This window comes from Perca flavescens, chromosome 9 (assembly GCF_004354835.1).
Source record: "Perca flavescens isolate YP-PL-M2 chromosome 9, PFLA_1.0, whole genome shotgun sequence".
Taxonomy (NCBI): Eukaryota; Metazoa; Chordata; class Actinopteri; order Perciformes; family Percidae; genus Perca; species Perca flavescens.
In genome coordinates this window covers 32,255,571-32,279,217 of record NC_041339.1, presented here as the reverse complement: position 1 = coordinate 32,279,217, position 23,647 = coordinate 32,255,571, and the positions used below count along the sequence as shown (strand labels likewise).

The following is a 23,647-nucleotide window of genomic DNA, read 5'->3' as shown; positions in this document are numbered from 1 at the left end:
AAACATATACAGTAAATCCATCATTACAGATGGCCATTGCTATGATTAGATCTAGACAAAAAGGCCAAAGAGTTACTATTGAGAGGGAGGCACCATTATGAGATGTTGATATGCATCAGGCCTTTGGACCAGCTGTTGTCTACCTGACACTGGCTCCACTCTTCACTGATGACATCTGAATACACAAAGTAGACAATCGGCCGCATGTTGTACTCTAGGCAGGTGAAATGCATTTTTTCAAAGCAATCCCAGTGGCTCTTGTTAACATTTTAATGAGAACAAATGAGATAACCAGCATTATCACTGTAATCAATGTCATCATTACCTAACCAGAGGGCTTTGAAGTATCCCTTATGTTTTTTCTACATGCTTGGTTTGCAGAGAGTAGGGGTTGTGCTCTAGCCAGGTAGCGGCTTTGCTGCCATTTATTATCTGACGGTGATGGATAGTGCAAACAGTTGCTAGGGTAATAACAAAGTTTTATTGCCCTTCCTATTACGTTAATGCTGTCACATAATCTCTTCATGCTTCCTGTTTGCTAGAAAGCTCTTTCTCATTCACATGATATGGGACAAAAGCTCAGAGCAGATGGATGCTGTCATTGTCTGCGTTCTTTATAAAACAGAGCAGAGCTGTTTCCAAGGTGAATAACAGTTATGCACAACATCGATTGCAGAAGGCCTCACTGGTCAATTTTATATAGTGTAGTGTGAATGATTAAATACGCAGACTCTGAGTTTTGCGTAGTTTGAAGTAGTGCAAATACTCCACATGACCATATGTTTACATTTGGTTTTTTCATTTATGTCACTGGTGTGTGTATGAGAGATACTTTAAATACCCATGGCATCGTAAGTGTCATAACTGTAAAATGTTTTTTTCATTACTGTACTGTATGGGAGTATGTGACTCTGCTCAGCAATCAATTTCTATAATAAAGATCAAAATATTATTTAAACCATGACAGAAAAAGGAAAACACATTTTAGCATTTTATTTCCAAATAATGTAGTTTATTTGCTGGTACGTAAAAAAGACAAAAGTGATATAAATATAATAAGATAAATTAAATTGCACATGTTGACAAGAATGTGACACACATATATTACAGGCAAATAAATACAAATAAATACAAAATCATAAAGTACCTTTCATGCCTGTTCGCAAACAGTGTAAGACTTTGACAGATATACATTGCACATCACAACCACAAATGATTGCCTAATGGCAAAGAAAAGTGCTTTTCTCCTTCCCTCCCGTTTTGGTTGTCACTCAGTCTGTAATACTTTCACTTGACCTTGATATACAAACTTCATCTGTGTTCACACAGCAGTCCACTTAAGGCATCAACCTCCAATTTTATTTCCATTTTTCTTTTCTCTTCAATCGTCGGCGTCTACAGAACAAACCCATCCACTGCTGCTCTTGTGACGATCTGTGTTTGCACCTGCGTCCAGCTTTATGACGCAATGTCATGCCTTTTGCTTTCTCAACCTTTAAGGCAAACCACTAACGAGCCTCCATCGGCTTATGGAGAGAGTTCACGCCTTCTTCTCCTGCTGGCGCTGCTTGGTGGCCTTGGCGCTTCGGTTGGCTTGGCACACTAGATCCCTGTAGGCTGGAGAGCGGAGGAAGCGAGGGTAGCAGTCTTTGGCCATGAGCATGTAGATCTTGTGCTGGGCCGGGTCGAAGCAAGAAGGTGACGCAGCCAGCATGTTGGCTCTGGTGATGTCACGTGTTTCGTGGTCAATGTTAATCTGGAAACAAAGGACAAGGACATTAGTTTTCTGTCCATTTTGGAGAGGTTAGCAGCTATAACAAAGCCTAACTGCAAAGTATGTGTTTTAGGCCTCACAATCTAACTTTTCGGATTCAGATATTGATTTTCCTTACCTCCCGAGGAGCGTCGCTGCCAATGAATTCATTGTAGATCTTCTGGGCTTTGGCTGGTAGTTTGTCAGTGCACTTGGTAGTCCTGTAATCTTCACAAGCAAAGTAGAACGCAATGTTCTCCTCGCTGAACTCAGACACCAGGAAGGCTGTGAAGGCGCACAGTCCGTCTGAGGAGAAAGAGGAAATTTGATTACTTATTATGGCATATGATGTTCCCGCAGGCATTCCATGTGTCTAAATGCATCTACAGTGTGCATTTACTGGCATTTGCATTGTCATTTTTTTGTGTGCAAATGTGTCAAGAAAATCAAGATATGTACTTACATTTGCTGGACAGTAGTTTTTCAAAGGACTCTCTCCACCTAAGGCATTCCTCCAGGGTTGGCCTGAAAATAGATGAAGCAAGATTAGATTTAACCCAGAATTCCAATCAAGCACACAGTGACAACACATGTCAAATTATTTTTATAGTAGTATATAGCACAATTTGTGTGATTCTTACTTATTATGCCCTATTTTGCAGCAGGATAGATTCCAGTTGGATTTTTGCAAAATGCTCCCCAGCCTTGCTTTCAGCTCCTTGGCCCTGTGAGGATGAGAAAACAGGTTAGATACATTTTTCACAACACCTTGATTGCATACTGACAAGCCATTACCGTGCGGCAAAGCTCAACGCAGCATGAATCCACACTGAGTGCAAAGTCTAAATTTAGCATAACCTATAACGGACACTCATTTGACTTCTCCAATGCTCTCACACAGATAATATATATTTTTTATAACATAAAGATAAAAAAAAAAATAAAAAAACATCTGTCTTCCATATCCTGTAATCCAAATCCCAAAACATCAGCCATGTAAGTAAGTAAGTACATTTTATTTATACAGCGCTTTTCACAGACAAGGTCACAAAGTGCTTTACAATGTGCATAGACAATAAAACATAGTAAAAATAGTCAATAGAATAAGATACAAGTACAACAGAATCAATTTTCAAATAAATAAAAGACATAGGCTACCCAAAAGCTAGCCTGAACAAGTGAGTCTTCACTTGTCCCTTAAAACAATCCACATTCTTCGCATGGCGCTTTATGTACCTTTCCAAGCAGCAGGTAGGCAGCGATGCTAGTCCTTTACACATACTGTAGCAGCAGGATGGAGCTGGTAGGGGTGGTGTCTCGGACGGGTGGCAGTTAAATATCCGTTTAGTAAAGCTCAGTAGGGAGCGTGGTAGTCTGTGTGTCTGAACAGAGCCAGAGCAGAGGTTTTATAGTCCTACCTCCCCTGCTTCTGTCATATCATCAGCCCTCTCAGCCAATGACAGAGAGGGAGAAAGAGAGAGAGAGAGAGAGAGAGAGAGAGAGAGAGAGAGAGAGAGACGATAAGAGGGAGGATATGCAAAGACAAGGCTGGGAAATAACTGAAATGATAAAAGCCATGTTTGTCTTGCATGTCCCTGAAAACACAACACATTAATAATCTTTTAGTGTTTTCTTTCAAAACAACTTATTTACGCACGTGAAAATAGAACATTTGCAGTATTTAAACCTGATGAGTGAATACTGTAGCCATCTTTAAGATATTGTTTCCCTCTGAAATGGAGTAACCTTCAGAATATTCTTAAACTTGGCACTTATTTGTCATATTTGAGTTTTTTATTATAATTGTTTATCAACACATTTTAGCTTCAAACTTGTGTTTTATCATGCAACTACAACTTTTTACAAAGCAGAGCTTGTCCTCAGTAAGTTTCCCCTGTGCAAATAAAAGGTTTTAAGCAATTAATCAGCGTGTAACACATCCTGTGTCGTCACATCGTTTCTCGACTTTGCACAAAGAAGACATAATTGAAGAATTAGGCAGGTTGATAAAGAACCTTTCTGCTGGTAAACACAATAACACCCAGCCTCTTTATGGACCTGATAAAGGTGTTCACTCCAGGGAATGATGGGAAGGAAATGTAGTATGTACTTTGTTTAATTACATTACTGTAAGCAAGCTGAAAATACAGTTCAACAATACTCTGCTCAACACAATAAAGCTGAAGGGAGGCAGTCTCCCATATGGCGAGCTGCAGGTTGCTTATCAAGGATTTGTTCATCATATAATTCAGATTAAAGGGCCATTAGGAAATCTAAGGCAATATGTGACTGAAGAATGGGAATGACTCATTACTTGCACTGCTTTACAGTGGCCTATTATGGCGTATTTCTAAAATAGAGAAGTTCCTGTAGCTGATTGAAGCAACAGGAATCATTGATAATGTCTGTTTTTGTAATGTTGTTGAGGTTTTCTTCAATGCTAGATCCTAGAGTCACCAGAGCAAATACAGGAATTCGAGCATCTAAACGACAGTGAAAACATTGTGTTTCACTCGTCACACAAGTCTGTGGCCATGGGCGTTTCGAGGAACTGAGACCCAACATAACTGTGTGATAGATAAAATCTACTCCCCTCTAATAAAGAAGTGTTTGTTGTCAGAGGTCAGTGGTGTGATATAAATGTGTTACCTAAGTCACTTCCTAAGAGGCAGCTAGATTCAGGATTTTCATTAAAAGACATCACTATCCATTTCCCTCTTTATAGAGATAATGATAGACAAGAAAATGTTTCGGCATATACTGAAACAAGGACTAATTACTTTTTTGGACTAGAATAACCAAAAAAGTCTTGCGCCACAGCTCAGACCAACACATTATATACACTAAGACACAAGAAACTCTGACATTTATGTCTACCAGTTTGATCACGAGGAGTATTGCATACTTATATATATTTTTTTGTTCAACAGTGAACCAACAAATCGGTTAGTGTTTCTCTCATACCCTGTCCTGGCTCTCAGGCCCAAGCCCATTGGTTCCTAATGCAGACTTAATTAAAACATGTCACAATTACATATAATAGTTTCACATTTAAAAAAATCATTTCCTAAAACAGATGGACAATATTTTTTTAACAAATGTTAATCAAACAGGAGGAAATAGTGTCTTTGGTGAGACTATTTCACGGCTTCTCTACCCCTCCATCATGATTACGTTACTATGGGTCTAATCACCACAGTCTTTTTATTAGCGCCCATTATAATCACTCCTGAACGAGCCTCTACTGATAAGTAGTAGATGAAGTAATACTTGTTGTAGGATCCACTCATTGTTGGTTTTAGTGTTTTCATGGGATTTGTTGATGATAAGAAAACTATAGAATTTGAGCGGACGGATCCTTTGAAGAGGAAGCAGGTGTAAGAAAAGTCATGGCTTTAGTTATTTGTTTGAATGCTTTGGAAAAAAAAAAACTATTTGTTTTCCTGACAAGCAACCTTTTGCGGTTGAGTGAACAATGGTTGTGTCCTCTCAGATGCAATAGTCGAAGTAGATAGCGCTTAGCAATTGGAAATAGAACGCCTTTCGCATCCCATCTCCTACCAACAAACAATATTGTTTTCTTTTAATCGTCCGGATTACTACGTAATATTCAATCACTAACCATAGAGGTGGAAGATCAGAGACTAAGCATTTTTGGAATGGCTACTCAAACAGGTTGCTTTGAAAGGCACTGACAAAACAAGGATTAATAAAATAAAAGTCCAGATTAATAAGAGCAGCCCATGGGCCCACCACCTGTGGGAGGAACCGCTGGGGTCGGGTGCGCGGTCACACGGGTGGCAGTGAAGGTCAGGGGCCTCGATGGACCAGACCCGGGCAGCAGACGCTGGCTCTGGGGATGTGGAACGTCACCTCTCTGTGGGGGAAGGACTTCAACGCGCACGTGGACAATGATGGAGACACATGGAGAGGCGTGATTGGGAGGAACGGCCTCCCTGATCTAAACCAGAGTGGTTGTTTGTTGTTGGACTTCTGTGCTAGTCATGGATTGTCTATAACAAACACCATGTTCGAACATAGGGATGCTCATAAGTGTACTTGGTACCAGAGCACCCTAGGTCAAAGGTCAATGATTGATTTTATAATCGTTTCATCTGATCTGAGGCCGTGTGTTTTGGACACTCGTGTGAAGAGAGGGGCGGAGCTGTCAACTGATCACCATCTGGTGGTAAGTTGGGTCAGGGGGTGGGGGAAGACTCTGGACAGACCTGGTAAGCCCAAACGGGTAGTGCGGGTAAATTGGGAATGTCTGGAGGATGCCCCTGTCCGACAGACTTTCAACTCACACCTCCGGCGGAGCTTTTCGTGCATCCCTGTGGAGGCTGGGGGCATTGAACCCGAGTGGACAATGTTCAAAGTTTCCCTTGCTGAAGCTGCGGCGAGGAGCTGTGGTCAGGGAAGCCGTCCGACTGAAGAAGGAGTCTTTCCGGGATATGTTATCCCGGAGGACTCCGGAGGCGGTTGCAGGGTACCGAAGGGCTGCAGCCTCTGCCGTGAAAGAGGCAAAGCAGCGGGTGTGGGAGAAGTTTGGAGAAGACATGGAGAAGGACTTTCGGTCGGCACCAAGGTGCTTCTGAAAACTGTTCGCCACCTCAGGAGGGAGAAGTGGGGAACCATCCAAGCTGTGTACAGTAAGGATGGGACACTGTTGACCTCAACTGAGGAGGTAATAGGGCGGTGGAAGGAGCACTTTGAGGAACTCCTGAATCCGACTAATACGCCCTCTATTTTAGAGGCAGAGCTGGAGGATGATGGGGGATCATTGTCAATTTCCCAGGCGGAGGTCATTGATGTAGTCAAACAACTCCACAGTGGCAAAGCCCCAGGGATTGATGAGATCCGTCCAGAAATGCTCAAGGCTCTGGGTGTGGAGGGGCTGTCCTGGTTGACACGCCTCTTCAACATTGCGTGGAAGTCTGGCACAGTGCCAAAGGAGTGGCAGACCGGGGTGGTGGTTCCCCTTTTTAAAAAGGGGGACCAGAGGGTGTGTGCCAATTACAGGGGTATTACACTTCTCAGCCTCCCTGGTAAAGTCTACTCCAAGGTGCTGGAAAGGAGGGTTCGGCCGATAGTCAAACCTCGGGTTGAGGAGGAACAATGTGGATTCCGTCCTGGTCGTGGAACAACGGACCAGATCTTTACTCTTGCAAGGATCCTGGAGGGAGCCTGGGAGTATGCCCAACCGGTCTACATGTGTTTTGTGGATCTGGAAAAGGAGTATGACCGGGTCCCCCGGGAGATACTGTGGGAGGTGCTGCGGGAGTATGGGGTGAGGGGGTTCTCGGCAGTAAGTCGGACTCGTTTCAGGTGAGGGTTGGCCTACGCCAGGGCTGCGCTTTGTCACCAATCCTGCGCTTTGTCACCAATCCTGCGCTTTGTCACCAATCCTGTTTGTAACATTTATGGACAGGATATCAAGGCGTAGTCGGGGTGGAGAGGGGTTGCAGTTCGGTGGGCTGGGGATCTCATTGCTGCTCTTTGCAGATGATGTGGTCCTGATGGCATCATCGGCCTGTGACCTTCAGCACTTACTAGATCGGTTTGCAGCCGAGTGTGAAGCAGTTGGGATGAGGATCAGCACCTCTAAATCTGAGGCCGTGGTTCTCAGCAGGAAACCGATGGAGTGCCTACTCCAGGTAGGGAATGAGTCCTTACCAGAAGTGAAGGAGTTCAAGTACCTTGGGGTTTTGTTCGCAAGTGAGGGGACAATGGAGCGGGAGATTGGTCGGAGAATTGGCGCAGCGGGTGCGGTATTACATTCAATTTATCGCACCGTTGTGACGAAAAGAGAGCTGAGCCAGAAGGCAAAACTCTCGATCTACCAGTCAGTTTTCGTTCCTACCCTCACCTATGGTCATGAAGGCTGGGTCATGACCGAAAGAACGAGATCCAGGGTACAAGCGGCCGAAATGGGTTTCCCCCGTCGGAGCTGGTTAATGTTGCTCGGGAAAGGGAAGTTTGGGGTCCCCTGCTGGAGCTGCTCCCCCCGCGACCCGATACCGGATAAGCGGACAAAGATGGATGGATGGAGATTAATAAGAATATTGCTGGGCCGCACTAATTAGGGTAAGTCACCTAATGTAGAGTGGTTGGCTCCAGCTGGGAAGACACAGAACAACTGCACAGGCATTACCTAACCTGTCCGGATTCATTTTGCCGGGGAGCATTTAATTGCACCGTTTTTTTATTGCCAGAAAAGAACAAAGGTCTGCCTGGGAGCCTGGGGGATCCCAGCTACCCACTCACCTACTCAAACACTCATACTGTGATGTCAGCACACTTCTGCGCCTCCGTCAGACCTATTGAGACAGGACAACCGGAATCCAGAGAATAAAAGAGCGAAGAATGATTTTTTTTTTTTTTTTATTATATTGTTGAGCAAATGGCTTTCCTGGAAACTGGAGACTCACTGTCCTTGAAGCTGTCCAATGGAGCACACGTTACCAAAGACTTTACTCCAACACAATTTCTATTATACCGATATACCATGAAAAGCACCCACAATTAATTAGAACAATGTATTTGTAACACTGGTAGGATTACAACAGGTTGTAAGAAACGTGTACGTGAGTATTTAGCATTTTTGTAACGGTTATTATCATTGCTAAAGACATATGTGATATAAGATAACATCTTGTTTCTCAGAAAAACTGTTCTGGTGTAATCCCTCTCTGGATCTAAGCAAGAGAGAGTTTCATTGTTTGATCAGCCATCGTCTGGTTTTTTGTGGGCCTCTGACTGTCATGCATTCCTTACACTGATGTTCCACATACTATGTGGTATTATATGGTGTTACTATATTTAAGTAAATGGATTATTACTCTATGGGTTAAATGGTTATCGCTGACAGATTCTCTGTCTGTGAGCATGATGCTCTCAGTATTGAGGTTGTTTAGATGCCCTGGAGCACCTTCGCCCAGTTTTCAGTTCTAGAAAGAGTGAGTTTAGGAGCGATTTTGTGTTTTCTATGTATTTAACCTAGCCATCTAATTATCTAAAAACTAACATTGCCTAACTTTACCGACACATTTAGCTCAGTTCACGACTGAGACTGTTACGGACATTTTTATTGCCATGTCACTCTGATTCCTATTATTTGAGTCCTTTGTGTTTTTGTCACTGCTCCCACAGTTGATGTCTCATTCTCTCTCGGTCTGTGCTCAGCAGCGTCTCGGGTTTATATTGTATAAGCCATGACATGTTCTCAGGAGGCCCCTGGCACTTTTCCCCTCACAACCAAACTCTGGATCAACAAATAAAGTCAAATATAAGTATTGAATGAGGGCTTTGTTGCTAGAGATGTGACTTTCTTTCTTGTAGAAATGGTGAAGGATCAAAAGGCAATAATAAATAAAATTACTTCAGAAACATATCTTTGTGTCAAAAAGTATTTGATTCTTGATGTACTATGTACTATTTTACAGTTATTTGCTCAACATTTCAAAATGGCCTTTATTTGAGAACACTGAAGACAATTTATCTTGAATGTGTCACATTAGAATATTAAAAAGCACCCAGGAAACGCAGGCAATGCTGATAAACCAGAAGTGACATTTACCTGTACGAGTGAGCTTCAAACGAAAGGTCACATCTCACTCCTAGCTTGCTTCATCACCTCTGGGACAGAATCGAGGCTGAGGCCAGTTTAGGATACTTACGTATCAGAGCCCTACTTTACCTCAACCCACAATTCTATTCTTATTATTCACTAAGCCCTTTTACCTCATGTTACCTAAAACCAGAAGTCTTTTCTCTTCACTGTTCATCTCTAGCCGGGGCGAAGACCTTTTAGTTTAATTTGGGCTCAGCTGTGATGGAGGGAAAAGCTCATCTTGAGCACAGCGTGCTCCTTTCACAGTTCACCTCCATCTGGGTTCTGCTGCGGAGATGAGAAAGCAGGATTGGGATCATCCTCTCGTCGGGGGATGCTGTTATGCCACCCTCTATGATGCATAATCACCAAAGAGAAAATGACAAATAAATCCGATGAGGTTCCTGACACTGTTGAAAAACAGAGCAGCAACAGGCAATAATAGTATTATTTGATCGTAAATTACACTCTGATGGCAACACATATTGTGTGCAAAAACCTGCTTTTGCCTCTCAAGCTTGCATGCATCTCCTTAAGTTAAAAATCCAAATTCTGTGAGATTAAGATTTCCAAAATGGCTAACACCATCTGCTTATTGCTAGCCCAGTTAGCTGTTGAAGTTTGTTGTTCGTCAAGAGCAGCTCACAGTGCTAACTACAAACAGACATCCTTTTAGCTATATTTTGGCAGAAATATTATTTGGAACATGTTGAGCATAATGCAGATGGCACACAAGTGGATTCTAATGCAATAGTAATTTTGGACGTTTCTAGCCTAGATGTTTGAATACTTTTTCACAGTGAAATTTGGTCTGGTTGGAAACGTGGTGACAGTTTAATAAGTACACTTTGCTGAAATTATTGCCCTATACCATCTGTAACAATGAGGCTAGACTGAATATTAGAAAAACCTCCTAATGCGACACAATTTAAAAGTACCACAAAGTGCAGCCTCCAAAATGACCATTAGGTTAATTCAAATTTCTCTAAAACATTTACAAAAAAAGTTGACCATTATGAGCTTTTAAGACTGTTAGATCTATTGCAGGGATGTTGTATTGGACTGCATTCTTTTTTAAGGAACTGGCAAGTGGGTGAATCTGTAACATAATTGTGAAGCAATACAAGTGTACTCAATCAATCTTCTCTTGATAGATATAATCAGAATATTGGATCAGAATTGGGTCCAAATGCGGTTTGCTGTTGAACAGATATTTTCCAACTGGAAGAACATCTTGCTCTTTGTGTTTTTATTGATGATGACAATACGGCTCAAAGACTGTTGTGCTCTGGAGGACAATACAGCTCTCAGCATGCTCCAAAAAGGAGGCTGCACTCCTTTGTTTCAACAAGAAGCATTTACCAGCTGTTCAATTTGCTTTGCTTTGTGATGCTGACTGCAAATCACTCCCACAATACAGAATGTACAAATTAAGGTGCAGAAGAGACAGACACACTCAAAGCTTACTGAACATGTTTTCCTGTGGGTGCACACATCCAGTGCGCTGCGAGACTACTGGTGCATGTGTGCACCATCACTTTTCAGTCAATAAAAACTCAACTGTGGACAGGCTTCCCTGCAGACTTGGTGTGACTTTGTGCCCGAAGAAGCGTTGAAAGCACAGCCAAAGCAATCATTTTCCAGTAATAGCCCTGTGTTTGTGGCTTGTTTGTGTTCATAGCCTGTATGTGTTGGAGAAAAGAAGGTAAAATAGGAAAAACCCAACATGCAGGTCAATGCCACAGGAAGTGTCTATAATGTTTCCCGACATTACGTCAGCTTGTTTGTTTTCTTTTTCTGAAGGTCCCTCAAAGTAGTGACTAAGGAGCGGAAGGGGACAGCTGAAAGCCTGTTTAAACCAATAACTGAATGGAAACATTCAAACGGAAAGATCAATTGGTAAATTGGTAAATTCTTGCCAATGGATCTGCACAACAATAGTAATGTTTCAAATGGAGATAAAAACAAAGAGGATGGAGGATTTAGCTTATTTTGGTCCTGTAGTATTGTACAGTATATTGATTTTGTTATTTATGATTAAAGCAATTCTTGTCTAATGCTGGATATTTCTCCACTCGCTAGAAAAAATACATCACACACATGAATAATTAGGGTTTTAGTCTACTGGAATATGTTGGCGGTATATGTGTTTATCGTCAACATGGCAAAGCTTTCCCGCATTTTTTCACTATGCTCCATGTTTTCACTTTGCTGCATGTTTTCATGGCCACGGATGAGTTGGCTTAAAACAGATTTATAATCTATGTACCTGGCTTGATTCAGATTCAGATTTATTTATTTTGGTTCATTGTCATTCAAGCATGTTAAAAACATGAAGGAATGGAATTTGTCACTCAGACTTAGCAGTGTAACAAGTGTTTTAGCTAGAATACAATAATAATAATAATAATAATAATAATAATAATAACAACAACAACATCTAAACCCTATAATAAATAGAACACAGAGTTAAAAACCGAGCAGCAGTTAAAAGAATAGTGCATCAGTAAGCAAAAAAGACAGAGGACAGACTTAAACGCATGTCTCACTAGACTATCGTCTTCTTCATACTGGAGAAAGTGGACAACCACATCTTGTTGTTTGTTTAATATGTTCAAAAACAGAAGTGTACAAACAGTAGAACATGTTAGTTAGTGAGCTTTGGGTGCTGGAAGGAGGATATTGTTACCTTTGTGACAAGAGAAGATGGGACACATTTTTGCCATTCCTTGGGAACATGACATGTCATGGTACAGCAACACCTTCAAATGAGGCCATATCCATGTTTGCCTGGAGTGTTAATGGAGCTCAAATTTCACAAGTGGTTTCAGAGCATAGATTGGCACCATGACGGTAAACTGATCGCAGGGTTCTGTCCTATTCAAGATGTCTTAAGAATGATATGTTATTATAATGATACTGTAATTAGGATACCTTGGCTTAAGTGTAAAAAGCATCCAAATGTTTGCTAAAAATGTCATCTTAAAAACTGAGTTCACAAGATGTAATTTCACGTTCCTCTGAAATAATGATCAAGCTTAACAAAATATGTTGGGTTCAAAACGTTTAAAAAGATACATAGCAGTTTTGGTAACCTTATATTGACAATTTGAACAAAACATGGATTTGTGCTTGGACAGTCTTTTCCCCAAGCCTCTCAACATTTGTGAAGTTGGCCCTGTTTGGTCTCTGTGGAAGTGCGTCTGGCAGTGTGCACGGAGCAGCCTCAGGTTGCTCAGCTGCCTGACCGTCCTCTGGGGAGGAGAGGAGCAGCCTGCTGCAGGCCCAACCAGATGCTCAACGTGGCTGTTAAACAATAACCACTGGAGTGTGCTCCCCCCTCAGCAACACTGTGATCCGGGACTACTCCCAGGAGTCTGTTTAAACAGAGGTCAGCCAGGCCTACAATATGCAAACCGTGATAATCTGTGAAATAATGCATGTGTTTTTTCATTACTGGTATGCTGTTAATCCCTTTATGTTCAAACCTTGTCTTGAGTTCTTTTGATGCTCTGTTAGAGTTTGCACTCCATTCTTAATTTGTTTAGTTATGTAAGACGTGTGTGGTCACACCACCTACTTTCGTTACTTCTCAAATTTCATTAATTGAAACCATTGTGAATGGAAGTAGTGCAGTGTGCAATTAAACCTAGACAGTACAGCAGAAGTCACACAAGCAATAGTGAGCTGGATTCTGCACAGGTGGTAGCTGTGATTCTGTAACAAGATGTCTGTTTGACATAATGATGCTTTGAACTACAGTATATGTTAAAGCGTAACTCTTGCCAAAATGCATCCTAGGGTATTTTTGTGAATGTACGTGAGTCAACCTTTAGTTTAAAAGCATATTTAGGACCGAATCGCAACTTTTAAGATTCACCGTATTCTCGTTTTTGGGTCAAATGGCCTTTTGAATGGGAGTGGTAGGGGCACTCTCATGCTAGTCTCAAAATAGCTATTTTCGAAATACTAAGAAGGCTCGACACAACATGAAACTTTGCTTCAAGTATCACCAGGAGCTCTAGACCTTAACGCAAGCATTGACAACATTCTCTGTGTACACAGATTTACTAAAAAGAAAGTTTTTGAGCAACTCACTGCAGCTCTTGTTGTTTCCGGCGACTACCACCTCGGCAGTCAAAATGAGTCGATATCCAAATGCGAATGAACAGACTCCATAAGAGGTTCCTTTTTCAACAAGCTGCGGCCGACAACAAGAGCTACGGTGAGTTGTTGAAAACCTTTTTTAGTAAACTCTGGGTACACACACAATGTTGTCAACGTTTTTGTTAAGGTGTAGAGCCCCTGGTGATACTTAGAGCATAGTTTCACGTTGTGTTGAGCCTTCTTAGTGTTTTAAAAATAGCTATTTTGAGGCTAGCATAAAAGTGCCCCTAGCACTCCCATTCAAAAGGCCATTTGACCGAAAAACGAAAATACCTGTAAATCTTAAAAGCGGCAATTCCGTCCTAAATATGCTTTTAAACGAAAGTTTGACTCAGGTACATTCACAAAAAGACCCTAGGTTGCATTTTGGCGAGAGTTACGCCTTAACATTAGAATGCTAACATGCTCATAATAATATTGGCTTTATATGTGAGCATGCTAACATTTGCTACTTAACACTTAATACAAGCTAGACTGATGGGAATTACATTTATTTTGCAGGTATTTGGCCACAAACCAATGTATGGGCAAATAGAAATGTTTAGCTGATGGCACTAGATGAAAAGTTAGATCACCTGAGATTCCTAACCTTCAATTACGAAGATTTAAGAAAAAGATATTTCACTGGATAAGTGACATTTTGACCTGCTGGTTGTGCTCGATTAAAGTCATCATGTGAAGAACGTGAATGTCTGTACCAAATGTCATCAGTCCATGTAATAGCTGTCAAGATCTTTCTTTTCCAAATCAAAAATGGAGGTGAAACCTAAAGTCAACACTGACTTTTTTTAAGTTACGTAACGTTCTTAACTAACGTACGTTAGTATTTTAACCCAAACCACGATCTTTTCTGAGTAGTTTTGTTGCCTAAACCTATAACCAAGTAACATCTGTTTTGTTTGAATTCCCAACGGGACTCCCTAAGCGTTAAAAAGTGACACCAAGGTGTCCTGACCATGCTAACAGCGACCGTTACCATGTCAATACTACTACAGTCTACTACTGTGATGTAGCAGGGCCCTGCTTACCCATATGAGGCTGATAATCACTGATAATGCCCATTCAATGGACTGATAACATTTGAAATGGGTGGCCAAACAAACACATGGTATCTTCAGAAGATAACCCAGCGTTAGAAAACATGTTACCTTGTTTCCTTAGCAATATGCTACTGCTACTACATTATGACGCCTGTGTTTTAATCATTTCCTCTATACATATTTACATACAGTATTTGGGTTCCCGCCAGCAACACTGGTAACTAGACTTTTTTTCTTTTTGTTTTCCTCACAAATGCCTTTGGGATAAAGCACCAAACATGATGCTTTTTATATATATGACAATTCAGGTACCTTCTTCAAAGTCAATCCACATCAAGTGTAAATGGGTGTTGTGTGCATCTGTGCTGTCACGTGTGCTCTTCATTTTACACTCACAGATCATTAAGCCCCTGGGGACCCATTATTGTACCAGTTTGACTGAAGTATTAATAAACCTTTTAAAAGTGTGTGTGTGTAAGAGGTGGGTGTAATTAGAGAGTAGCAGGGTTATCTGGCTGAGCTGAACCAGATTTCACACTCATGAATAAAATATAACCATGATGTTCTCTCCAACAAAACCCCCCTCCAGCCGTTGAATGACTGCGACATGTCGGTGGTCCTTTACCAGCAGAGCTTGCCCCGGAGAAATTACCGATAATGATTAACTTGACACCGAATGGCTTTGTCTTTTTTGTTGCTGTACCCCAGTAGTGGGGTTGGGAAACGTTGGGCACAGACAGCAACAGGACTGATATTTGACTCCCTTCAACATCACATACACACACTATGAATGTACCTGCTGCCTTGGAGATCAAGACAAACGATTGGTAATGTCAATACCAGGGAGCAGCAGGCACTTTTATTATTCCCAGAACTGAAAATAAGAGGTAACACACAAGTGGGCAATCCAGTCCTATGGGAAGTTGGTTTAATAAGGACCTGAGAATACAGTATCAATAGAGATATGTGGAGATTTGTTAAAAATTGTGTTTGTATGAAATACTGCTCTTTGTGCATATTATACCCAGATGACAATAAAGCATGTTGAAACAGCCTGGATATTATACTGAAACAAATCATTGTTTTACACCCCCCATACACCCCACGGGATATTTAGTAATAGCCTGATGATAACTTGTGTTAGCCGTCATTTGCTTATAAGCACATCCAGCAAACAGAGAAACAATGGCATTTATTTAAAGTCCTGCCTCTGGACATCATATGGTCTCCACTGACTCCTCTCAGTAAAATATTTGAGTTTTTGGCTGCTGGATGTTTTAAATAGTAAAAAAGTACTCACTGTTAGCCAGTTGCTAATTGTCTGCCGTTTGATGCAGGGCAGGTAGTGTACAGTGGGTTTATCGGCTCGTTTGCTGCAGCTGGAGATAGTTTGGATGAGGGAAAGCTGGGACTACAGTAAATGTGCTGTAAAACCAAAATAATGAACAAGGCTAAAATGCTACATTGAGCTGCAGAGTTGGTTGATAATACTCCGTGGGTTCATCACTACATGCAAGCCCTCATACACTTTTTATTTAATTCAGTGTGGAAAACATATTGACTAAGTGAGTGTTATATTTACATCTTACATCATCTGATGAAATACACCACTAAACAATTGTGGTAACATGTACAATTAATTTTGTTTTGTTGTTTTTCCCGCACTTCTGTTGTTTGTCTCAGAGCCGAACGGGACGAGTTATCAACTATCCTGCTCCTCCTCCCCGTGATCTATAGTCATGGCAGCGCTGCACCATGGGTATCGTGTTTACTACTGATTAAGAGACCAGAGAGACACAGAGTTTCAGAGAAAAGAGAGCTACTGTAGAGCATTGGGAGGGAAACAAAGGAACAAAGGATAGAATGATGAAGAGATTGAGGGATACTGATGTCAATACAGTTTTCCCATTGGTTGCTGTCCATTAAAATAAACTAATAAATAAAATGTCTGTTTAAAGTCATTTGAAGGAAGAAGATTGAGTTTGTGTAAAATGTTAATAGTGCTGTGGTTGAACGCAAAGTGCATTGTGAACAAGATGATCATGAGGCTGTTATTTTCCAGGGACAGTTGAGTTTAGCCACAAAAAGTTGACGGTCATACGGCAATGTGACAGTTTACTTTAGGCACCAAAATGGCTAGATCACATTAGAAAAAAGGTTTGTGGTTTTGGGTTAAAAACACCAGTACCCTAAGTATTTACTCCCAGGAAACAACCCATTTCCTGGGTAAAAGTCTTGTGTTTTCTCCTTAACTTTTTCCATGACTCAAACATACTCCCCTCTCCTGAGTGTTTTGGGACCCACAAACCACCCTGACCTCCCTATGCAGAATTTTGCGGTCTTATACAGCAGCAGTCATTACGGGACTTATTGTAATAAATAAGTGGAATACATAGGAATTACAGTACAATGACAAATATAATGTCACAGTGGGCTTATTCATCCCACCAGTGCCCCAGATACTAGAAAAGAGCACTGGTTTCCTCATAAGTGGTGCTCTAGACCACAGGTCTTCTGTGTTTTTTAAGCCAAGGACCCCTTAAGTGAGAGAGACGGATAAGGGACCCTCTACCAGAGGTGGAAAAAGTACTAAAATATTGTACTCAAGTAAAAGTACCAATACTTTGATTGAATATTACTCAAGTACAAGTAAAAATACCTATCTGAAAAATTACTCAAGTAAAAGTAATAAGTAGTTCATTTAAAATGTACTTTAAGTAAAAGTTACTTAGTTACATTTAATGTAATGAAAATAGGACAAGGGGTCATAAATCCAAACCTATTGTTTTTAATTAAAGAAAAATCTATACAAAGGTATAAACATCAATACAAATGTATACACATGTAACAACAACATAACACAGGTCACACATGTTATTTAAGACCCTTAGAAAGGTATAATGTGCAATTTTAGTTTGGACCATCCCATAAAATGTTTTCAAACAATCAATTGAAAGTACCATACATTGTTAGTTCTGAGGGCCATCCTTCTTTTCTTCACAAACAAACAACATTTATAATGCAAATCAAGGCCAAATCATGTGTTTTGACTCCATAAATGGGTTTGACCCATAGACTGTTAATTATATTAATATAAACTGACCCTAATGTTCACAGCCCAGACTAGCAGCTAGCTTCTACACCTAAGTAGCCCATATGAGCTAATTAGATGTACTGTATGTCAATTAGCCAGTCTCCTATACGTTGTCCTGGCAGGAGTGGGCAATTCATTTTCCCAAGGGGCCAGATGAGAAACAGGGACTGTTGTGGAGGGCCGCACCAATAGGCTAAACTTAATTCTGCTCAATATCAATTTTATGTCAGGAGACACATTCTCAAACGTCTCTTTTTTTCTCTGGGCATATTAGCGCAGAAGAGTCCACCAAACACTCTTTGATAAACTGTTTTGGCGATTTTGTAGTTTGTCACAAAGCTGGTCTTGACTTGCCTCGTGAGACCGTCCTGATCTTGCGAGCTCCAGTTTTCCACTCGCAGAGCAGTCTGGCATCTTGAGATAGAGAAAATTTGGAGCCGTTCGCCAAACGACCGGGCCAATCAGCGTTGGTTTTAAGACGGGTTTAGGTGGTGATAGACAGATGGTTTATCCAATCAGCTAACCGGTATTTTCAGCCAGCGGTAGAACCTAATTCTGTTAGCTGCTCGCTAATGCTTTTTTCTCTTGGATCCTTCTTTTGGAATATGGTCCGGGAACCTGAAAGGGTGTCTTTTATTCGTAAATTCTCGTTACACAAACGGCAAATATCCTTTACCGATATGTTGCTTGCTTGCTGAGCCAACAAGCTATGCTTTGCCTGCAGCAGCAAGGGCTTGTGGTTGTATTTTCATACACTTCGTTGATCTGATTGGTTGATTTGGCCACCAACATAGGTGATAGACAGATGGTTTATCCAATCAGCTAACCATTATTTTCGCCCCTTCCCAGAAGTTCTCCAACGGAAAGTTCCCAGATGGATATGCCGGGCAAATGCAAAGCAATCCATCTGGAGGAGTCAGGTTAGGTCTTGACTGCTGCATACCTGGATGCATTGTTGCTTTTGCAGCATAACTAGCAAAGCTTCAGATGTCGGTGCGCACTCTGCATCAGTCAAGTCATTTTTGAGGGATAACAACTCAATTACGTCCATGCTAACGTCTCCTACTCAGTTTGCTGCTCGCCGACACATCCAGGTCCCACCGTTCTCTCAAGCAGTTACACACCAACCAGACTAATATATCCATGGGTCCGATGCATAGATATATACATATATATTCATGGGTCCGACGGTGCGACACATTGCATTTCTTCTTCTACTTCTTTTTAATTGCGACTTGCAAATTGTGATTTGTAATGTAGCGAAATACAATCCTTCACTCAAAATGTAATCAAGTACATTTTAAAATACCGATTTTAAAAACTACTTGAAAAATACAAAATACACAACAAAACTACTCAATACAGTAACGTGAGTAAATTTATTTTGTTACTTTCCACCTCTGCCCTCTACTTTATATTAAACTGGTCCTACAATAATGTATGCACGGCCTAAAGCTTAAATACATACCTTTTTAGTGCATATAGCAATACGAAGCTATTGAAATAATAGTCAGCATGATTTTATAAATCTTAATTTAATGTTAAACATACCTGTGGCACAGTAATCATGTTTTCATCATAGTATTTTTATGCACATTTTGAAGTATCGCATTAGAAAATGTTGATGGAAACGGCAAAATTCGAACAAACGTCCTCAAATTCACCAAAAGGTTTTTAAGCTCGCTTGAGGGGCTTTTTCCCTTTTTTGAAAAAGAGTTAATGTGCAAAATGGGAGATGAAAACAGCTTTGCCGAATACAGTAAGTTGTGACGTAGTGAACATGTAACTCACATGACTATAGTCCCAGTATCCATCGGATGGGGAAAGGATCGGGATATGGGTCCCATCCAGCGCGCCGTACACTTGTGGCACAAGGTACGTAGTGGAGTTGCGGTGCGCAATAGCCTGGGCCTAAGCCACGTCGGGTAAACTGACGAATTGGTTCAACAGCTTGAATCGCATGGCCCTGCACACCGCGTAGACACAGCGGTGAACGGTTGTCTCGCTGACACCAAATGTCTCTGCCCCAACCCTGTATTCTGCACAGGTGGCCAACTTGTACAATGCTACCTCTCACCATTTAGCCAAAGAACTTAGCTTCTAAACTCTTTGATGTAGCAGGCCGGTTTGCAGTCTACAACCCTGCGTAACGTCACCTTGTGACAAAACTACGCCTTGCGTAGTCTAGTTTATTCGCACTAAACCAGTTAATGGAATTTTCATTTTAAAAGTTTGTTTAAAAGGTCCCGTGACATGGTGCTCTCTGGATGCTTTTATACAGACCTTAGTGGTCCCCTAATACTGTATCTGAAGTCTCTTTTATATAGGCCTTAGTGGTCCCCTAATACTGTATCTGAAGTCTCTTTCCTGAAATTCAGCGTTGGTACAGAATTACAGCCACTAGAGCCAGTCCCACAATAAGCTTTCCTTAGTATGTGCCATTTTTGTGTCTATAGCTATTGAGGAGGAGAGAGGGGGGGGGCAAGGTGGAGGGTGGGGGTGTGGCCTTGACCAACTGCTACTTTGCTCGTTTGAAAGCCATGATGTCTCTCTCTCTCATGGGTGGGCCAAATTCTCTGGGCGGAGCAAAGCAGAGAAAGGAGAGGTAACTTGCTCCTGTTGACTTCATAAGGAGCAAGATTTCACATTGCCCATCTGAGCTTTCATTTTCTCAAAAGGCAGAGCAGGATACCCAGGGCTCGGTTTACACCTATTGCCATTTGTAGCCACTGGGGGACCATAGGCAGGCTGGGGGAACGCATATCAATGTTAAAAAACCTCCTATAGTGAAATTTTCATGCCATGGGACCTTTAAAATTCTATTGACAATTAGATGGAAACATGACTAGTGAATCCTTATGATTAACTGTATCTGTGGATGACTGCCTTAATGACTACCTTACCTATAGGCCAGTAAGCCTATTGTTAATGTTTTTTTTGTTTTTTTTTTACAAATAGGCTGATACATATTTGCTAATAATATGTGGATTCATGTTAAGACTTTTTTTTAACTTTTAAAAAATTAATAATTTGGTGACCCTGCTGCAGAAACTCTTCTGTTGAAGATCTCTGATCTAGACAGTAGAAATAGTGCCATAAATGTTTGATTAAATTCTGTTTTTAGTTTTCCATTTTTTACTTTATGTGACTCATCGTTGTTGAGCAGCTCCAACTTTAGACCTCGGATGTGATGAAATGTAAAGTTTGTTGAGCAAAGTTCTCTTCCATTTCCTTAGCAATTAACTGACTTGGTTGCTCATCAGCCAGTTATTATATGTTCTATAACATTTCATGCCTGCTAATTATTCCAGTATAATGGTAAATAGAAACCAGACATTCCAATCTTCATTCTCTTCTCCAAAAATTAAATAGAAGGATGAATCACCCCAGATTGAGGACTGGGTTTTCATTTATTAGAGTTTTTTTTCTTCTTGTCTGGTTATAAAATGGCATTGGAATCTGGGTCAATCTGTCTGTCTCATCAGTGTATGAATGCATTTTCATAGCTCTAATACGCTTTTGGTATTATGAGAATTAAGTCACACAGGGCACAAAATATAGATGCAGATTCATTTTTAATCACAAAATATAAGGGGGAAGTTACATTCATGTTGAACACAGTGACATAGCATATAGGGTGACATGTTGTCGAGCCAGATTTGTTATATTTAACAGTTTGGCCTTCACAGTACACATGCAAAAAAGAAAAATATTTGTCTCCCCTGAAATCTTATCAATCAGCTTATTTAAAACGATCGCAAATGCTGAGGGAGCACATTTCAAACACATTGTTATGTAGGGACTTATTTTTTGCAGTCATTTTCATAAAATACTGATCAAGTTAAAGGATATCTAAATAGTTATTCTGAGTATTGCATCATGCTGAACATTATTTAGGAAATGTACACATTATATCTCAGAACAGATTCCATGGGGGTCAGGCATTCAAGTCACTACTGGGAGAAGGCCAATATTCAGTTTGAATCACTGTATGCTGAGTATGCTGTACATTTCAGCAAATTAGTTTAGTAATAAACAGCAATTTCTTTTTATGTAAGGTGAGTTACTTTTTAGTCAGCACTTCCAAACTTTAATGTAAATTATGAGTAATTTTAAATCCAATGTTGATCATGCAATGAAACATTTAATATGGTATTTTAGTGCGATGACATGGCTTAAATCAAATCTAATAAAAAATATATGAATGATAATACATTACTATAGAATTCTGGCTGGCCAGGGAAGATTGGTCCATGCACTGTAGACATTGGTATACAGAACAGATTCACAGAGATGAAAGCACATTTCCACTTCCTGACTAGTAGTGAATTGAAGGAAAACAATTAACTCAACCCTTCATCATACTCCACATGTAATGCCATACCTACAAAAGTTTACAATACACAGGAACATGTAGCTATATCAATATCTAAGTGCAATCTACTTTGGCACAGTTTCAGATATTAAGTGTTCACTCACTTCATCATTTGTTGTAACACACAAACTACCACAGCAGGTCTAGTCATCTGCGTAAGAAGGTGTCTATTTCACAAAGAACTAAAGATAAGCAGAGGTAGTTCTGGGCGATAAAACGATAACGGTATTTATCCCAATAGACTTCTTTCTTGATGATTTGAAGAATCTGTGGTATTAAATGTATTGGTCATACCCCAACAAAAGACCACAAACGGCTAACATCTGTCAAAGGTGATCCTTAACTTCATGGTTAGAGTACCCATCTAACAATAGTGGGACCTTTTTCTGAATTGTGTTTTTTTGACAAACCAAGGACTATAAAGTGCTTTGAAATAAATCTATGGCATTGAAATGTTTACAATTTTTTTTTTTTACTTTTATTTAACCAGGTAGGCTGTTGAGATCAGGTTCTCATTTGCAATGACGACCTATACAAGAAAACTGACCCAAAACACTTGCAACCATGGAAAGTCTCTATAAAAATCATTAAAAACACTTAATAAAATAAAAATGATAAAAAACCGCTATCCCGCCACTATTGTCATGTTATAAAGAAAACAGACTATTGGATTTTCGAAATATGATCAATTTGAAAATGGCCTGTTTGATATACAAGGTTTTACACTCCCTCGCTCCTCCACCATTGAAGGACTTTATCAAATCTAAAGAAAATTTGCAGAGGACCACTCAAGCCTCTACTAGAGGAGACTTGATAATACCCCACAAGCGTACCACCTTCGGTCAGACGGTTTTGTCTGTCCGAGGTGGGAACCTGTGGAATAATCTTCCTCTAACATTGAGAGAATGCCCTACTTATAGCTCATTTAAAGCTCAGTTGAAAAAATGCCTATGGGCAAACCAAAGTTGCACACATTAGTGGGTATGTTGTATCTTTTTCTGAATTTTTTTTAAGTCTTATGTGAATATTGTATATAGGGCTTTTGTTAATTTATTGATAAACGATGTACTTACTGTAGATGTAAATTTTATTATGGAATGTTTTTTGACCTGTGTGATCTTATCCCATGGGACTACGGATGGAAATTAGCCCTTGGCTACAATCCGGCATGTTTACCTGCATGGATTCCATGTTTGTTCATTAACATGCACTGTCCCAATCAAATAAATAAATGAAAAAAAATAAAAAATAAAATAAACAATAAGCTACATAAAGTGCAGATTAGGTGGGCATTAAAAAAAAACTATTTACAAAATATTTACACAGTACGAACACAAACACGTCTTACGCTTACGCCATCTTGGATTCTAATGATTCTAGTGATTCTAAATGTAGAGACCTACAACAATTAAAAAAACGGAAAATAATTAACAAGGTCAAGATTTTGGTTGTGGCATTTGAGTCATGGCTTGCCTTATTTAGTAGTTCTAGCTGGTTTAATTTTAAATGTTTTGTTTTACCAGTATACATTTTAGTGACATGATATATATATATATATGTCTGATTTCTTCTTTAGTTGTGTATATAGTGATGAATATCGTTATCG

The 23,647-nt window shown here is 40.3% G+C and overlaps 1 protein-coding gene across 1 annotated transcript; it reads right to left on the bottom strand.

The window, feature by feature from the left end:
- Positions 1–1,042: 1,042 nt before the first annotated feature.
- On the bottom strand, positions 1,043–3,105 carry LOC114561805 (regulator of G-protein signaling 5). Its single transcript, XM_028587911.1, has 5 exons — positions 2,990–3,105; positions 2,395–2,478; positions 2,217–2,278; positions 1,893–2,059; positions 1,043–1,756 (listed from the first exon to the last, which is right to left on the bottom strand). The coding sequence occupies exons 1-5, from the start codon at positions 3,031–3,033 to the stop codon at positions 1,541–1,543; spliced, it is 573 nt and encodes a 190-aa protein (XP_028443712.1). The 5' UTR covers positions 3,034–3,105; the 3' UTR covers positions 1,043–1,540.
- Positions 3,106–23,647: the final 20,542 nt, after the last annotated feature.

What these genes read in the sequence shown, in the direction of transcription:
- LOC114561805 (XM_028587911.1), bottom strand. Translation starts at nt 3,033, where the DNA reads ATGTGTAAAGGACTAGCATCGCTGCCTACCTGCTGCTTGGAAAG. An exon ending in CCTACCTGCTGCTTGGAAAG is followed by an intron (nt 2,479 to 2,989) that starts GTACATAAAGCG and finishes TCATCCTCACAG; the next exon opens with GGCCAAGGAGCTGAAAGCAA. An exon ending in TGCAAAATAGGGCATAATAA is followed by an intron (nt 2,279 to 2,394) that starts GTAAGAATCACA and finishes ATCTATTTTCAG; the next exon opens with GCCAACCCTGGAGGAATGCC.